The 16,014-nt window shown below is 35.8% G+C and overlaps 1 protein-coding gene across 1 annotated transcript; it reads left to right on the top strand.

Moving 5' to 3' along the window:
* The first annotated feature begins 750 nt into the window (after window positions 1-750).
* Window positions 751-15,529, top strand: LOC145583017 (putative E3 ubiquitin-protein ligase LUL4). Its single transcript, XM_081640116.1, has 3 exons — window positions 751-1,564; window positions 2,720-3,230; window positions 15,092-15,529. Exons 1-3 carry the CDS (start codon window positions 972-974, stop codon window positions 15,206-15,208), a joined length of 1,221 nt encoding a protein of 406 aa, XP_081496242.1. The 5' UTR covers window positions 751-971; the 3' UTR covers window positions 15,209-15,529.
* The last annotated feature ends 485 nt before the right edge of the window (window positions 15,530-16,014 follow it).

Consider the following 16,014-nt stretch of genomic DNA (forward strand, 5'->3'; position numbering starts at 1 on the left):
TAAAACCCTATTTTACTAAGTTTAAGTAATGTTTTTGTGAATTCATCAATTATCAATGTTCAATAGTTGTGAATTAGAGATTTATTTGGTTAATTAGTTTGTGAAATGAATTGTTAGTGAATTGATTTGTGAATTGAATTATTAGGGTGAATTAGTTTCTAAATTGAAATATTTTAGTAGTATGTAACTGAATTGTATTATTCAATGGATATTGGGATTGTAACTTTTTAATATTAAACAAGTATGTACCCGAATTATTTGTATTGTGTACCCGTTTTTTTAAAAAACAGGTTGATGTTGAATTACGAAATTGTCCCCCCATTGTCAAATTTCTAGGTCCGCCACTGAAAAGAAATACCAGTAAGGTATTCGTTGGTATCAAAAGAAATACCAGTAAATAGTTCGTATATCAAAAAAGAGTACCTAGTAGGCTGGTCTTGGTTGTTGTTGATATACCAACGACATTAAAGTCAATACCAAACCATCGACAAAAGTGTCGGTTAGAGTACAAGTGGACCCTATTTGGTAGAGTCCAAGAGGACTCAAGTAGGTAGAGTCCAAAAAAAGTTCTAATTTAACGACTGTTTTGTACTCCATAGATGGTATTCCCCAAAGATCTAGGACAATAGAAGTACAACTTAGAACTTTGGTTCTTACCCTAAAATCCATAGTGATCTCATAGTAACCGAACAAGTGTAAAAGCAACGACTAGGCACCTCTCTGGCGCGTAAATGCGTTATCAACGCGGTGATGACAAAACAAGCCAAAACAAAACTTCATCTAAAATCAATCAACAATTAATAAACAAACAAATAATAAAATCAACAAATTTTACTCTTTCCAATTTCTTCTTCACTTTTCTCACCAATTTCCTCAACTTTTCAACCCACAAAATCCTTCCAAAATTCCCAGATTTCAATCTCCTAAACCTCTTTAATCTCCCAAATCTTCACATTTTCCACTAATCAAAAATGGGAATTTCATTTTCTTCCGGAAGAAGAAACCAAAACCACCATCAACACCACCATCATCCACCTTACTACCACCCAAATCCACCGCCGCCACCGCCACCGTACTACTACCACCCATCTGCCACCACTACTCCTCCGGCTTCGGCCGCCGCTATCGCTGATCCTTCAACTCTTTCTCTGCCTCATCCATCAACGCCGTCGCAGCTGCCGCTGCAACAACAACCATTGGAGAACAACTATGTTTATGTGTCTTCCACCCCATACCCAACAACACATTACCAGTATCAACACCCACCTGCAATTCAGTCCAATTATTGCTATTCTCGGTGGTCTAACTCATATAATTACCCAAATCAGATGATGGGTCGTCCCAATTTTCCTTATATTCCTGCTAATTATGGAAATGGGTGGCATCAGATGAGGTACCCGGTTCCGCAATCGCAGGTTCCGCCGCCTTATGTTGAGCATCAGAGTGCTAAGGTGGTTAAGAATGATGTTAATGTTCATAAGGATACTATTAAACTTCAAGTTGATGAGAATTACCCTGATCATTTCTTGGTTTCTTTTGTTTTTGATGCGCATTATGAGGGCAGGTTTGTTAAACTATCTTTGCTTGATTTTTATGGGTTTTTGATTGTTTTCTTGTTGATTAGGGTAGGGTATTTTGATTGTTTTTTTTTTTTTTTTTTTTTTTTTTTTTTTTGTATTTATTGAATGACTAAAGTAGGCAAAACAATGTTGCATTTAGCTTGTTTAATTGTATGGAGCTGTGCAATGGGTTTAGAAGGGAGGCGAATTGGTTTCGAGTTTGGAGTAGGATGTTAAGTAATGATCAAGTGCAATGTGAGTGGGAATTGGCTTATGGTGATGCTAAGGTGAATAGTTGAGATAGGTAGTTGATAGTAGAGCTACTTTGTTGGCTGCATGAATGTATTATAGTAGACTAAAGTCGATAAGTTGATGTCCCTCGAGGTTTCTTTAGGGTTTAAGAGGTGATATTTGTAAGATAATACAATTTGTGTGTGTGTGTGTGGTGTGTGAAGCAATGTGCCATATCATAATTTATCTGGGTAGAATCTTTTCTAGTTTTCTCCAATGATTCAATCAATCTCATGTTCCTTGTTCGGATTTTGAGTTGTCTATCTGTTTTTTGTATGGATTGAATTAGGCGTCCTATAAGCTTAATTGAAGCGCTCTACACACCATTAAGAGAGCTGATACTTTGGGATTTTTTTTTTTTTTTTTTTTTTAATGGGATCATTCATATACGCATACAATACTTATTTTTACTACCTGTTGTGCAGTTAAAAGTCTATGCTGGATTCAATCTTCAGAATTTTACTCATTTATCTATTTTGCCCGTATAAGGTCTGAGATTTACAAATATTATCTCTGTTTGTAAAGCTTGCTAAATAAGGTTGATAATGTTGGGTATTAAGGTGAGGGAGGACTGAACTAATGAATTTACAAATATTATCTCTGTTTCGTAGTTGCAAGATTGACACGAATTCTTGCTAAATAATTACAGGGCTCAAGGGCTGTGCCTGTCAGACTAATTAGAGCCATGATCCCCCCTCCCCCTGCTTTTTTTTTTTTTTTTTTTTTTTTTTTTTTTTTTTTTCCCAATCAATGGTGTCTTTTTTGTAATAGCAATATGACCTGGTTCTTGATTTTTTGTATCTCCTTGTGAACTTCTCATGAATAATTACTATGAACTGATACTTGGGGTTTGCTACATCTTTTGACAGCATAACTATCTATTACTTTGCAAAGGAGGACAAAGAGACCTGTACATTTACTCCAGCATATCCTGAGGCAATCAGGTCAGTTAAAGTCCCTTTCCAGAAGGGGGTCGGGCAGAGATTTTGCCAGGCTACTGGCACTGGTGTGGACTTGGGATTCTTTGATCTGGAAAGTCTTGGGAAGCCATTAGAAGATGATGTCTTTCCACTTGTCATATATGCTGAAGTATACTCCTCATCTCACGATGCAGATGATGTGGCAGGAGAATCTCTAGTAGAGGATTCTCCCAGGGTACAGGTTACTCAAGCTGTTATTGAGAAAAAGAATGAAGGTTCCTTTCAAGTAAAAGCAATCAGGCAAATTTTATGGATCGATGGTGTTCGTTATGAACTTCGTGATTTATATGGAATAGGAAATTCATCTTCAGAAACCTTTAATGATGATGAACCAGGGAAAGAGTGTGTTATATGCATGACCGAGCCCAAGACAACAGCTGTAATGCCTTGCCGGCATCTGGTAAGAGTTTACTCAAACATGATTAAGTATATATTTGACATCATATTGTGAAATGATTGTAGTTTATGCTTGCCTGACAATCCATCCCCTTTATATCCTTTTCTATATTTTGTAATGGAATTAACACATACATTTCCCACACATTTATAAGGAGTGATTCATTAGGCTTACAACGACCAGTCAACCACCACCTCCTAGCAAGGGATCTCTTCTTTGAAGTACTTTTTGTTAGTCATCAATGCAAGTTTCATAAATGGTTTCGAAAGAGGCTAGGTTTGACAAGATAGTGAGATCTCTAGACTTAGATGCCTGTGTGTGCTTTTGTGATTCATAGATGCAGATTTTCATCAATGGTGTAAGTATTTGAGAGTTCTCTAATAGCTGGAGTCATGGAGAGTTTTCTAAGCAACACAAATTATTTTGTGTAATGTTGCTGTATTATGTCATTGTTTAATTATACAATTTGCTGACAAGCATTATATTAATTCGGATTGGCACACCGTACAACCATAGAAGGAAAACCTTCTTACTCTTCCTTTTCCTTCATGCTGAGAAAACCTGCTGTGAAGGATTGCTTCACCTATACCTTCAGGGAATGCTATTCTCATTGTTATTCAAAAAGAAAAAGTACAAAAAAACCTAACACATCATTGTCAAGGTTGAAAATCTAATCACCTATATACAGTATACTATGATATTCCATTTTATACCCCTTCTGATGCGTATGCTTATGAGATTTAAACACACACAAGTATAATTCAAGCCTAATTCTCTATAGGATTCGTCCACTAAGAATTGAATAAGAACACAAGTAGATTAAGTAAGTTAAAAGCCACGCCACCCCTTAATTAATCAGCTTGAACAAAGCTTAAAGAACTTAATCACCGGCTTTAAGGAATGAATGTTTTAATTACAAAACAAACAAATACTTTAATTTAATAATCTGAAAAATTCTATATCCCAAAAGGCATGAAATTACAACTATTTATAGACTAAAAACCAACTAATTCTAAGTCTTATAGGACTAGGACAATCCCTAGCCTTTAGCTCCAAGTAACCCAAGTAGAATAGGAAAACTAATTCTACTTAGATTAGAAAACTAGTAGTAAGACTAGTTTGATTTAGTCTATAATTCTTAAAATAAATAAAATAAATCCTAAGTGCTTAAACCAAGAAAAACCCTTTCAAGTGAAAGGTAAAAACTTGCAAGCAAAAACTAATTAAATAACAATAATTAGAGTGAGTAGAGTGATCCCAAACTTTAGCTTGTACTAGACACCAAGTTCCTTTGCTTCAGTCGTCCAAGAATCGCCAATTTGTAGCTTCTAATGAGTAAATGTTCAAGCTTAGGTTTTCCTTGTAAAGATTTAACAAACTTTCGAAGTTCTCATCAATATCTGGATCTTCCTCCTCTTCTTCAAAAGAATTTGTCCTCAAATCTCGAAGTGTATCATCAGGCATGAAACGAGCCAAATCTCCCACATTAAATGTAGCACTTACACCATAGTCACCGGGAAGATCGAGCTTGAAAGCATTGTCATTCACTTTCTCAATAATCTTGAAAGGACCTTCACTTCAAGGCATGAGTTTATTCTTTCTCTTGCTTGGAGACCTTTCTTTCCTTATCTGCAACCACACTAAATCGCCAACCTTGAAGTTTTGTGACTTTCTATGTCGATTTTCTCTCTCTTTGTACATTTAATTTATCTTCTCAATTTTAACACTAACTTGAACATGTAACTTTTACATCACTTGAACTTTTGTCTTTGTATCATGATTCACCAATTCGCCCTTGGGAAAAGGAATTAAATCCAAAGGTAGCCTTGGATTCGTACCATACACAATCTCAAATGGTGAATGATTAGTAGCATAAGTAGGAGAACAATTATAAGCAAACTCAGCATGAGCAAGTTTAACATCCCAATCCTTTTGAGTTTTACTTACCAATCCATGCAACAATACTCTTTAAGTTCGATTAGTAAAATCCGTTTGCCCATCCGTTTGAGGATGATAATAAGTGCTAAATAAAAGCTTAGTTCCAACTAACTTCCACAAAGACTTCCCAAAGAAACTCATGAATTTAACATCCCTATCACTCACAATTATTTTAAGCATACCATGCAACCGAACAATGTCTCTAAAATAAAGATCAGCTATATGCAATGCATAATCAATTTTGTGACATGTAACAAAATGAGCCATTTTTAGAGAATCTATCAACTACCACCATGATAACATCTTTACCTCTTTGAGTTTGAGACAATCCTACTCTAAAATCCATGGAGACATCCTCCCAAGGAAACTTTGTAAAGGAGTGTAAAGATCTTGATGGAACACACTTTTCGCCTTTTGACATGAATTACACCTTGCAGATTGAATATCCCCTTACAACTTAGGCCAATAAAAATGCTCTTGTAGAATACTAAGAGTTTTATTGATACCAAAGTGCCCTATAATTCCTCCACCATGAGCTTCTCTCACAATCAACTCACGAATAGAACAACTTGGAACACGCAATCGATTCCCCTTGAAAAGGAAACCATCTTAAGTCACATAAGAACCTACGGCCTCCTTTGCACAATTCTCAAGTATAGGTGCAAAATCTTCATCACTTGCTTAATAATCTTTGATCAAATCAAAACCAAGTGAACGAAAATTCAAAACACCAAGTAAAGAATACCTTCTTGACAATGCATCTGCATCAATATTTATCTCTCCGTCTTTATACTTAGAAGAAAAGTTATAATTGTAGAAATTCCACCAACTTAGCATATCTTAGATTCAATTTTTGTTGTCCATGTATGTACTTTAAAGACTCATGATCCGAATGAAACATAAAATGATTAGGACGCAAATAATGGCTCCAATGATCTAAAGTACGAACAATGGCATAGAATTCTTTGTCATAAATAGAGTAATTCAAACGAGCACCATTCAATTTTTCACTAAAGTAAGCAATAGGTCTCTTCCTTTGAATTAGAACCGCACTAATTCGTACTCCACTTGCATCAGTTTCCACCTCAAATGGACTAGCAAAGTCAAAGTCAAAGTCAGGTAGAGCTAAAATAGGAGCTTCACACAATTTCTTCTTGATTAACTCAAAGGCATGTTGTGCCTCTTTACTCCACTCAAATTAATTCTTTCTTTCTTCAAACATTTAGTCATAGGTGCAACAATACTAGAAAAGTTTTTCACAAATCTTCTATAGAAAGAAGCTAAACCATGAGAAGAATGTACCTCCGAAGCATTCTTAGGAACTAGCCATGATTTAATTGCTTCCACCTTAGATGGATCAACAGAAACACCATCTTTTGATACTATGTACCCTAGAAAAGTCACGTTTGGGACAAGAAAGTAGCATTTTTCTAGCTTTGTATACAACCTTTGCTTTCTTAGAACTTCAAACACACTTCTTAGATGATTAAGATGATCATGCGTATTTTTAGAGTAAATCAGAATATCATCTAAGTAAACCACAACACACCTACCAAGGAAAGGTTTGAGAACTTCATGCATCAATCTCATGAAAGTACTAGGAACATTAGTAAGGCCAAAAGGCATCACCAACCATTCATACAACCCTAACTTAGTCTTAAATGCAGTTTTCCATTCATCCTCATCCGAATTTGATGATAAGCACTCATGAGATCAATTTTAGAAAATATTTTCAAACCATGTAGCTCATCAAGTAGATCATCTAGCCTTGAAATAGGAAGCCTGTATTGGATTGTGTTGTTGTTCACACTCCTACTATCTATGCACATGCGCCAACTCCCATCTTTCTTAGGAACAAGTAATGTAGGCACTCCACACGGTCTCATACTCTCACAGACATAACCCCTCACCATGAGTTATTCAATTTGCCTTTGCATCTCCTTAGTCTCTTTAGGATTACTTCTATAAGCAGCTTTGTTTGGTAAAGAAGCTCTCGGAACTAAATCAATTTGGTGTTCAATACCACGAATTGGAGGCAGACCCGGTGGTAATTCATTTGGAAACACATCATCAAACTCACGCAAAACAGGCTCCAAAACCAAAGGTGTTTGCACCTTATTTTCTTCTTTAATTTCCTTCGAAATCAACACATAAAAATAACCTTTTTGCGCCACTTCTTTATCAAATTCTTTCTCATTAATCAATAGCAAGCCTTTAGCATTAGAAGTGATTTTTGGTAGATTCGAAATTAAGTGTTTCAAAGCAATTGGTTTGTCTTTTTCTCCCTCTTTAACAAAATACACATTACTTTATCATCATACTTCACAAATCTATCAAATTGCCAAGGTCTCCTTAGCAATAAGTGGCATGCATCAATAGGACAAACATCACAAAGCACTTGATCATTAAATTTGCCAATAGAAAAAGAAATCAAGGCTTGTTTAGTTACCTCTACATCACTAGTGTTGCTAAGCCAATGGAGCTTGTATGGTTGAGGATGCTTGGTTGTAGGATGCTTCAATTAATAATTAGAGTAGTAGACACCACATTAGTTCAACTCCCCGAATCAATGATCATGTCGCGCGATCTCTCTTTTACCTTGCACCTTGAAAGAATAATTTTCTCTCCTTGATTGTTCTCCATAGGTACGGTTTGGGAGTATAGTGCTCTTCTCAAAACCAAGCTTTTACTATGTGTCTCGGGCTCTACTTCACTCACATGTTCCTCCTCTTCTTCATCATTTTCTTGCTCCTTATCTTCCTCGTAACACTTGCTCTTGTTCCCACTGATATGCAGTCATCACTCTCTTTGAAGGACAAGTGCTTGATATGTGACCATAGCTCCCACACTTGAAACACTTCCTCTTATCCTCACTTTCAAACTTCCTGTGAGGTTCGAACTTAAGTTTATCTTGCTTGGAAGTAGACGAATTGTTAGCATTAAATTTACTAAAATTCGGCTTCTCAAAAGTCTTAGAAACCCCCTTAGTGTCTAGCCCCTTTTTCCCTTTTAATTGCTTTTCAACTCGAATGGCAACCTTACACACATCATCATAGTTCCAATATGGTTGTATCTCAACCTTTTCCGCAATTTCTTCATTCAATCCAGCAATAAATCTAGCTACTTTATGCTCTTGCCTTTCATCTAAATCACAAAGCATATCAAATCTTTCAAATTCGGTAATAAAAGATTCAACACTAGTCATACCTTGTTTGAAAGTTTGCATCTTTATGTAGAGACCTTGCACATAATCCTCAGGAACAAATTTCTTCTTCATGTGCTTCTTAAGTTGACTCCATGTTCGAATCTTATCCCTACCATCTCTTTCCCTTTTCGTTTTCAAGTTATCAAACCACAAGCTTGCATAGCCAACCAACTTGCATTCGGCCACCTTGCATCTTTTTCTCTCATCATAGTCCTTGAAATCAAATAGGGTTTCAGCTTTCCTTACCCACTCAAGGTACTTTTCGGGTTCAATTAGACTAACATGGAAATCTAGAAGATCTAATCTCAAGCTTTTATCATCATCCTTGCGCTTATCTCTCCTTCTAGGCCTTGGGGATTCATCCTAGATGAGTAGTCGTTTCTAGGTTTTCTAGGTTTCCTCCTTCTTGAACTCCCCTCATCACTTGATTCTGGATTAGATTCAGAACTACCCTTCTTTGATTTGTCACAGACATCAAGTCTCCTTAGTACCTCATCTAACCTTGTTGCCAATTCGGTTATCTGTCGATCTCTTCGAAGGTTTTGTGCTTGTTCTAAGGTTAAATTCCTTGGAACTACTGGCCTCTCTTCGTCACTCATAATTGCTACATAAACACAGTTAGTTTATGCAAAAATCTTGATTAAAAGATCGAATGTTGGATGAATAATTAAGCAGAACAAAGCCGGGTTCTCAACCGCAAATCAGTGCAGCAACACCAAAAGCTCGTTACTTATCCAAAAATTATGAAATTTTAGGATGTGGTAACTGGACGTTTTTGGAGTCCAACGCAAAAAGAATCTCTCGAAAATTCCCAGTAGAACATTCGCAGTTTAAGTTTTACCGAACATATGCTGTGATACCAAGATGATGCATATGCTTATGAGATTTAAACGCACACTGGTATAATTCAAGCCTAATTCTCTATAGGATTCGTCCACAAAGAATTAAACAAGAACACAAGTAGATCAATTAAGTTAAAGGCCACGCCACCCCTTAATTAATCAACTTGAACAAATCTTAAAGAACTTAATCACCGGCTTTAAGAAATGAACGTTTTAATTACAAAAGAAACAAATACTTTGATTAATAATCTGAAAAATTCTATATCCCAAATGTCATGAAATTACAATTATTTATAGACTAAAAACTAACTAATTCTAAGCATAATAGGACTAGGACAAGCCCCTAGCCTTTAGCTCCAAGTAACCCAATTAGAATAGGAAAACTAATTCTATTTAGATTAGGAAACTAGTACTAAGACTAGTTTGATTTAGTCTATAATTCTTAAAATAAATCCTAAGTGCTTAAACCAAGTAAAACCCTTTCAAGTGAAAGGTAAAAATGTGCAAGCAAAAACTAATGTAATAACACTAAGTAGAGTGAGTAGAGTGATCCGAAACTTGAGTTTGTACTAGACACCAAGTTCCTTTGCTTGAACTGTCCAAGAATCGCCAATTTGTAGCTTCTAATGAGTTAATGTTCAAGCTTAGGTTTTCCTTGTAAAGATTTAACTAACTCTCGAAGTTCTCATCAATATCTGGATCACCTTCTATTTTGATCAATCTTTTTTACCCTTGCCTTCTTTTAATGTCATTATTGCTCAATTCTCCATTTTCCAAATCGATACCTTCTGATGTTGGACATGTCTAAATAATTACAACGACACAATTGGTTCTCTTTCATCTTTTCATAGTGGCCACTGCAATCTGCAAATTTTTTTATTCCGAATTTCATCTCTTTTCATGTTACTGCACATCCACCTCAACATCCACATCTTTTCCACATTCATAATCCGAACATGATCTCTGTTGAAAGCCAAATTTGTTGACCCATATTTGGAACATCCTTAAAAAATATTGTTCTTCACCTTGAGAAACACATTATAGTCACAATAGAGTTCTGGGTGCTTCTCTCCATTTGAGTCATCTAGACTTGGTCTTTTGCAAAACATATTGATCAAGATCTTTATTTTTGTGGACAGTAGACCTTAAATTCCTAAACCACTCAATGAAGGGGCATTCTTCATCTCTTGATTGGAATTCTCTTCCATACCAAATTTGCACTCTAGCTTTATGTTTTACCGTGACCGAGTTTCTACCATGGAGTTTGCGACTCTAGATCCTTTGTTGTTATAACTTATTTTTAATAACTGCTCTAAAACCATCTATTCAAAAAGTATCTTCTGCAACATCATACTCCGTAAAACCTTATCTTGTATGGACCTCACCAACTTATTAAAAATCATTGCAAAGAGGAAATGACATTAACAAATCCTTGATGTAACTTTAATTGTAATGGAAAAATCCTTTTAAAATCCTGTGCTTATGCTGGTAATGTATGCAATATGAACCTTTCATTGCCAGTGTCTATTAAAGCATGTCTCTTGTTACTATGTCTTATGCCTTCTTGATATCAATTAAAAATGTATTCTAGTTCATTTTCAATACACAACTTAAACAACAGCAACAACAACAATACAACTTAACGGGTTGTCAAATTGGTTTTTTCAAACCTTTCCAAGCACTCAATCACCGTTTTCAATACTTAATGGTATTAACCTTTAGTTTTATTTCCTTTAATAGAGGTTTAGAGCATATTCGTTGTTCTTGTTCACCAAAGCTCTCTTCTTCTATTGCATTGGTAGATTATTGGTTCTCTCTCCGTTCTATTTGAAAGAGTTTTGCTAACCGCTTAACACAAACCTTGCCTAATCATTTCCGCACTTAAATAGTTTCTCATTTGAGGCAGCTTATTTACATATATACTTCGTATATTTTTTTTTCATCTTCCCTGCCTTATCCAATTATTTTTTCTTTGAATACTTCATATGTGGTTTCTAACTAGTTGCTTGAGCGCTTCAGATGTTCTCAAGTACTCATGTCAGATTAGAACTCAATTTTGTCTGAGGATATGCCAGATTGAATGTCAGTGCTTTCATTTCTTAAACCAACCCTGGTAGTAGATTATTTTTTTGTTAGAAAAGCTAATATTAAAATTAGCATGTATGATTAATCTTAGAATTACGAACCCCTGCTGTTTGGGCTCTTTTCTTTCCCGAAAAAATCTCTAAAATATATACTTCCTCTGTTTTTTTATTACTTGACCTATTGCAAATAGGCACAAGTTTTAAGGCAGAATAGGAAAAAAAGGGAAAGACCAAATTATCACTCCATTCCTACCCTTCCCCTCCACCCACACATAAGCTGTACAATTATACAGTACTACATCTCACCACCACAGCCGCCTACGCACCACAACCACCACAAACACTCCCTTTCACCGCTCCCGTTCAGGCAACCACCACCCCCTTCTTTAATATTTTTTTTTAAAAGGTCCTCCATCGCGCAAACCACCACTGAAATAGAGGAACAAGAGGAGAGAGAAAATAACCACTACTGTCACCATCGTCAAAAGGGTCGAAATTTGGTTGTGGTGGTTGTAGATCGTACATACCCATACTTCAACCACCGAAATAAAGACGAAAAAAAGAGAAAGAAAGTTCCCATACTCCAACCACCGTCACCGGAGCAACATTTAAGAAATTAAGATCCAAAACCGAGGCTATAAAGGTTGAATTTGGTTGTGTTTGTTTTAGATCTGGATTTGATGGCCAAATTCGATCACCGTAGCCTCGATTTTTGACATTGGTAGACTTTGAGCACTTCGACGGTGGTGAAAACGGCGCGACGGTGAAGAGAGCGTGTGGTGGGAGAAGGGTCGAGGTCATCGTCGGTGAAGAGGAGAGATAAGGGCGGTGATTGACGTGTCAAAAAAAAGTGAGGTGGTGACTGCCTTGGAAAAAGTGGAGGAAAGAGGGACGATGTGGTGGTGGTAATATGAACTATGGGGTTGATTGAGGTGAGAGAGGAAGAGGGTAAGGTTATAGTGTTCTATTAAGTTGAAATGGTCATGAGGGTAAATAAGTAAAAGTGTGGTGTTATATTTGCCATAAAAAGAAACAGGTCAAGTAAAAAGAAATTTCCCTAAAAGGAATACAAGTCAAGTAATAAAGAGCGGAGGAAGTATCTGACATGTTGGTTGTTAACCAAGGTTATACTATTAGCAAAGGAAAATTTATCCTTTTCGGAGAATGAATTCTCTCTCTTGCATGCTGCTACATGGATATGGACACCAATTTCATATTGAACCAAAACATATATTTTCTCTTTTTTTTTTTTTTTTTTTTTTTTATATATATTTTCAGAAATTAGATTTATGAGTCAGCAGTTAGTATCATTGTCTATGTAACAAATTCCCTATGAATTTTATGATTTTGGAGATCCATCCCTTATAACACACCAACCTGATCCACTCTTAACCTCTTCTAATTTTTCCTACATTCATAGTGTACTTTGAAGATTGTTTTTATGAGTCTGAGACGCTCAACTAATTCCCTTGCCCCCTCCCTCCCCAGGGGATGATTCCATTCACATTTTCATTGATGCTGACTCCTTTTTGCCCTTGTAACTTGGTGCTGACTCTACTGACCACGCAGCTGCTTAGTTGTCGCATTATCTGAGCAAATCTGATTTCTACGGCTCTAGTTTAGTTACTGACTGACTGTTGTCTGCTGCCTCTGCTTGATACCTTCCCATGGCTCTCTGCTTGGGATTCTTATCTGATTTGTTCAGTACTATTGGGTGTATGCAGTCTTCTTCTTCTTCTCTTTTTGAAAAAAAAAAAATACTTGTGCTTTCTTTTATTGCTTTTAGTCTTCTTTTGAATATTTGTGTCATTGGTTCTTGAGGACTTGTTCAACTTGTAGATTTAGGATCTTTTCTTATCTCGTTTATAACGTGATTTGCGATCTTATGTAAAGAACTACCTGCAAGGTCTCTCTCCGTTTCTTTTTTTTTTGTTTTTTTTGTTTTTTTTTTTGTGTGGGGGGGGGGGGGGGGGGAGTAGGGGATGTCATTGGCTTGTTATTGTTGGAATAAATTTAGGTTCCTTAGTGCTTTTTATCTTTATTAAAAGACCATGCATTTTCCACTAGATCATGGAGTGAGATGCATGAAGACTTGAAGAGGCTCAATTGGAACATTATATAGAATGCACCACAAGTTATTTTTTTTGTAGATAAGGATTCTGTACATGCTTTTTAACCACTAGAATGATTGGGAGTCTATTTACAAACTCAACTTCTAATGAGTTCATGTGATGTGTATGAATTAAAACATATATACATTCAGGCCCTATCTGCAAGCTTAAATTATAATGTAAGAAAGTAGAAAGTTCCCAATATTTGTTTCATGCAACAATAGAAATATGAATTAGCTATCAATGCATGTGTCTTTAATATTTATTAATACTCCTTAAGAAAGGAAGTAACACTTATCTGGATCTACTCATTGGATTTTAGCTTTAACAGTGGCATGACATTTTGATACCAAATTTTGTATATTCTACAATGTAATAAAATTTTCTCATAACTAAACAGAGTGCTTTCTCATCTACTGGTTTTTTGTCTAGCTTCATCATGGATGTATTTACTACTACATAATTCATATATATTGACCTTAGCTACATTTAGCTGTTACACATTTGCCTTGTATTGTATTAATCTTTTGGCAATATTGACTTTCTATTCTACATTTAGATGCTGTTATTTTTGGAACCTCGTCCTCTTCTATCAAGCTTCCATATGAGGAGAAAACAATGTACCTATGAGAGGTCATGGGACAGTCAATTCATAGGGAACCCTTTAGGCCTTTGAACCTTCTAAAAAGTTGAAATTGTGTCTCCCTGTAAATTTTGCTTGGTAGCGTTAGGTTCAGTAGAGGCTGCTGTTTTAAGTTGTAGAAGTTGACACAAAATCTCGCATTGCAGGGTGTTACCCATTAGCACACTAAAGTATGTATTGGCAGCTTAGTCCTGCTTTTTCCTGATGCCTGGCCACTTCCTTTGGATTTCTTGGTTGGAAGTATCATGCTTTAGGTTGCATTCTAAATCAAGATATGATCAAATTAATGAATTATGCATATAAGGTTGGGCAAGTAAGCCAGAGATAGCAGTCCAGTCTTTGGGAGATAAGTGTTATCCACCTTTTTGGTCTCTCTCCGCAGTTAAAGCCCGTCAACTCTTAAGCCCAATCATATGAGAATAATTGAAAAAGGATCAGCTTCCCTGTTCCTGATTTTTTTTTGTTTTTCCTTTGCTTGAATCATTACTGCATAGATATGCCTCACTAAAAGAGCTCCATCCATGACATTGGTGAATGAGTTTTTGCTGGTTCTCTGTTTAGCTTGTGAATAACCTGACATCTCCTGCTATCGTTTTCTATTTAGGGTCCTTTTCTTCTTTCATTTTCTTCTAGGAGAAGAATGCGGGGTGTTGGGGATAGAGTTGGGAGTTAGAATTTGTTTCCTTTTATTCTGTGCAGTAAAAGATCCCAATCTGTTTTTGTATTCATTTGTAGAGACAAAGCTAAGTTGCTAAGCTTGAATTTTTGCGCTTGTATAGTCATATGCACTTACTTTTCCTTACAGTAATTATAAATCATATTAGACTGTTAAAAACAAGGAAAGCTCACCAATCACCCCAATTATAGGAGATTAGAACTTGACTGATGTAGGGTAGGCCTGAGGGAGCCACATTTTCAAAATTATATGCCATTTGAGAGGGCAGAACATGCATCTTACAGCTTGTTAAAGTTTGTCACTAGTCTTTTGCTTGCTGTATATTTTGTGTTTTTTCTTTGGCTAATTTTTGCTTCTGTTTGCAGTGTATGTGCAGTGAGTGTGCCAAAGAGCTGGGGTTACAATCAAATAAATGCCCAATTTGTCGTCAAGCAATTACCGAGCTTATTGAGATCAAGATTAACAGTACTAGTAGCCAATGATCTCTAAAGTCCCTTTATTCATCTTGGGATTTGCCTATATGGTGCTGAAATTGTTCACAGTTCTCCCCCGTTACCTTTTGTAATTGTATCTATCCTTGTAATATATCTATAGTTGCATACGATGTAGTGTGTCTATCAAATTTATATGTTCATTCTTTACGTCTCAATGTGTGTTCTCTGATTCTGTAATTCAATTGATATAACTTACCTTTGCAATTTACTGTGTCTGTCGTTTCATGTTCTTACTCTAGTATAGCTTTTGAGGAGAATTCGAGCTCTCTTTTATCAGCTCGCCATGTTAATGATAGGTTGTTTCAAGTAGATTGATGAAAGTTTCCTGCCATAGAGATCTCTGTTTGCTTTCAGGAAAATATTATTATCCTGGTTTGGTTAGAAAGAGAAATTTTTATGTGGATCTTTGCCTTGTTAAAATTTCTTTATCTTTAGGATTTCATTCTAGCTTTTTATTTTTGTATATGAAATTTATGTTTTATCTTGATTGATCTTTTCATTGTGCTTCGTAGGGAACAATCCTTGATAGTCTACTGATCTGTTTTATTTTTTCATTTGTTGGTGAAAATTATGGCTGTTGATATTCTTTTCCGAGCTTGATAATCTCTTTCTTTCACCAATGACATCGTAAAATTTCATAACATAGCTTTGATGTATAAAGGCTGCCTATAAGCATTAGATATATTTTCTAAAATGGAATAATGCATATTATGATAACATTATATGTGATTGGTATATTCAACGGTTATTCTGTCGACTATTGTGTGTAAATTTTTAAATTCTTTATTTAATTG

This window comes from Chenopodium album, chromosome 15, assembly GCF_948465745.1.
Source record: "Chenopodium album chromosome 15, dcCheAlbu1.1, whole genome shotgun sequence".
NCBI lineage: Eukaryota > Viridiplantae > Streptophyta > Magnoliopsida > Caryophyllales > Amaranthaceae > Chenopodium > Chenopodium album.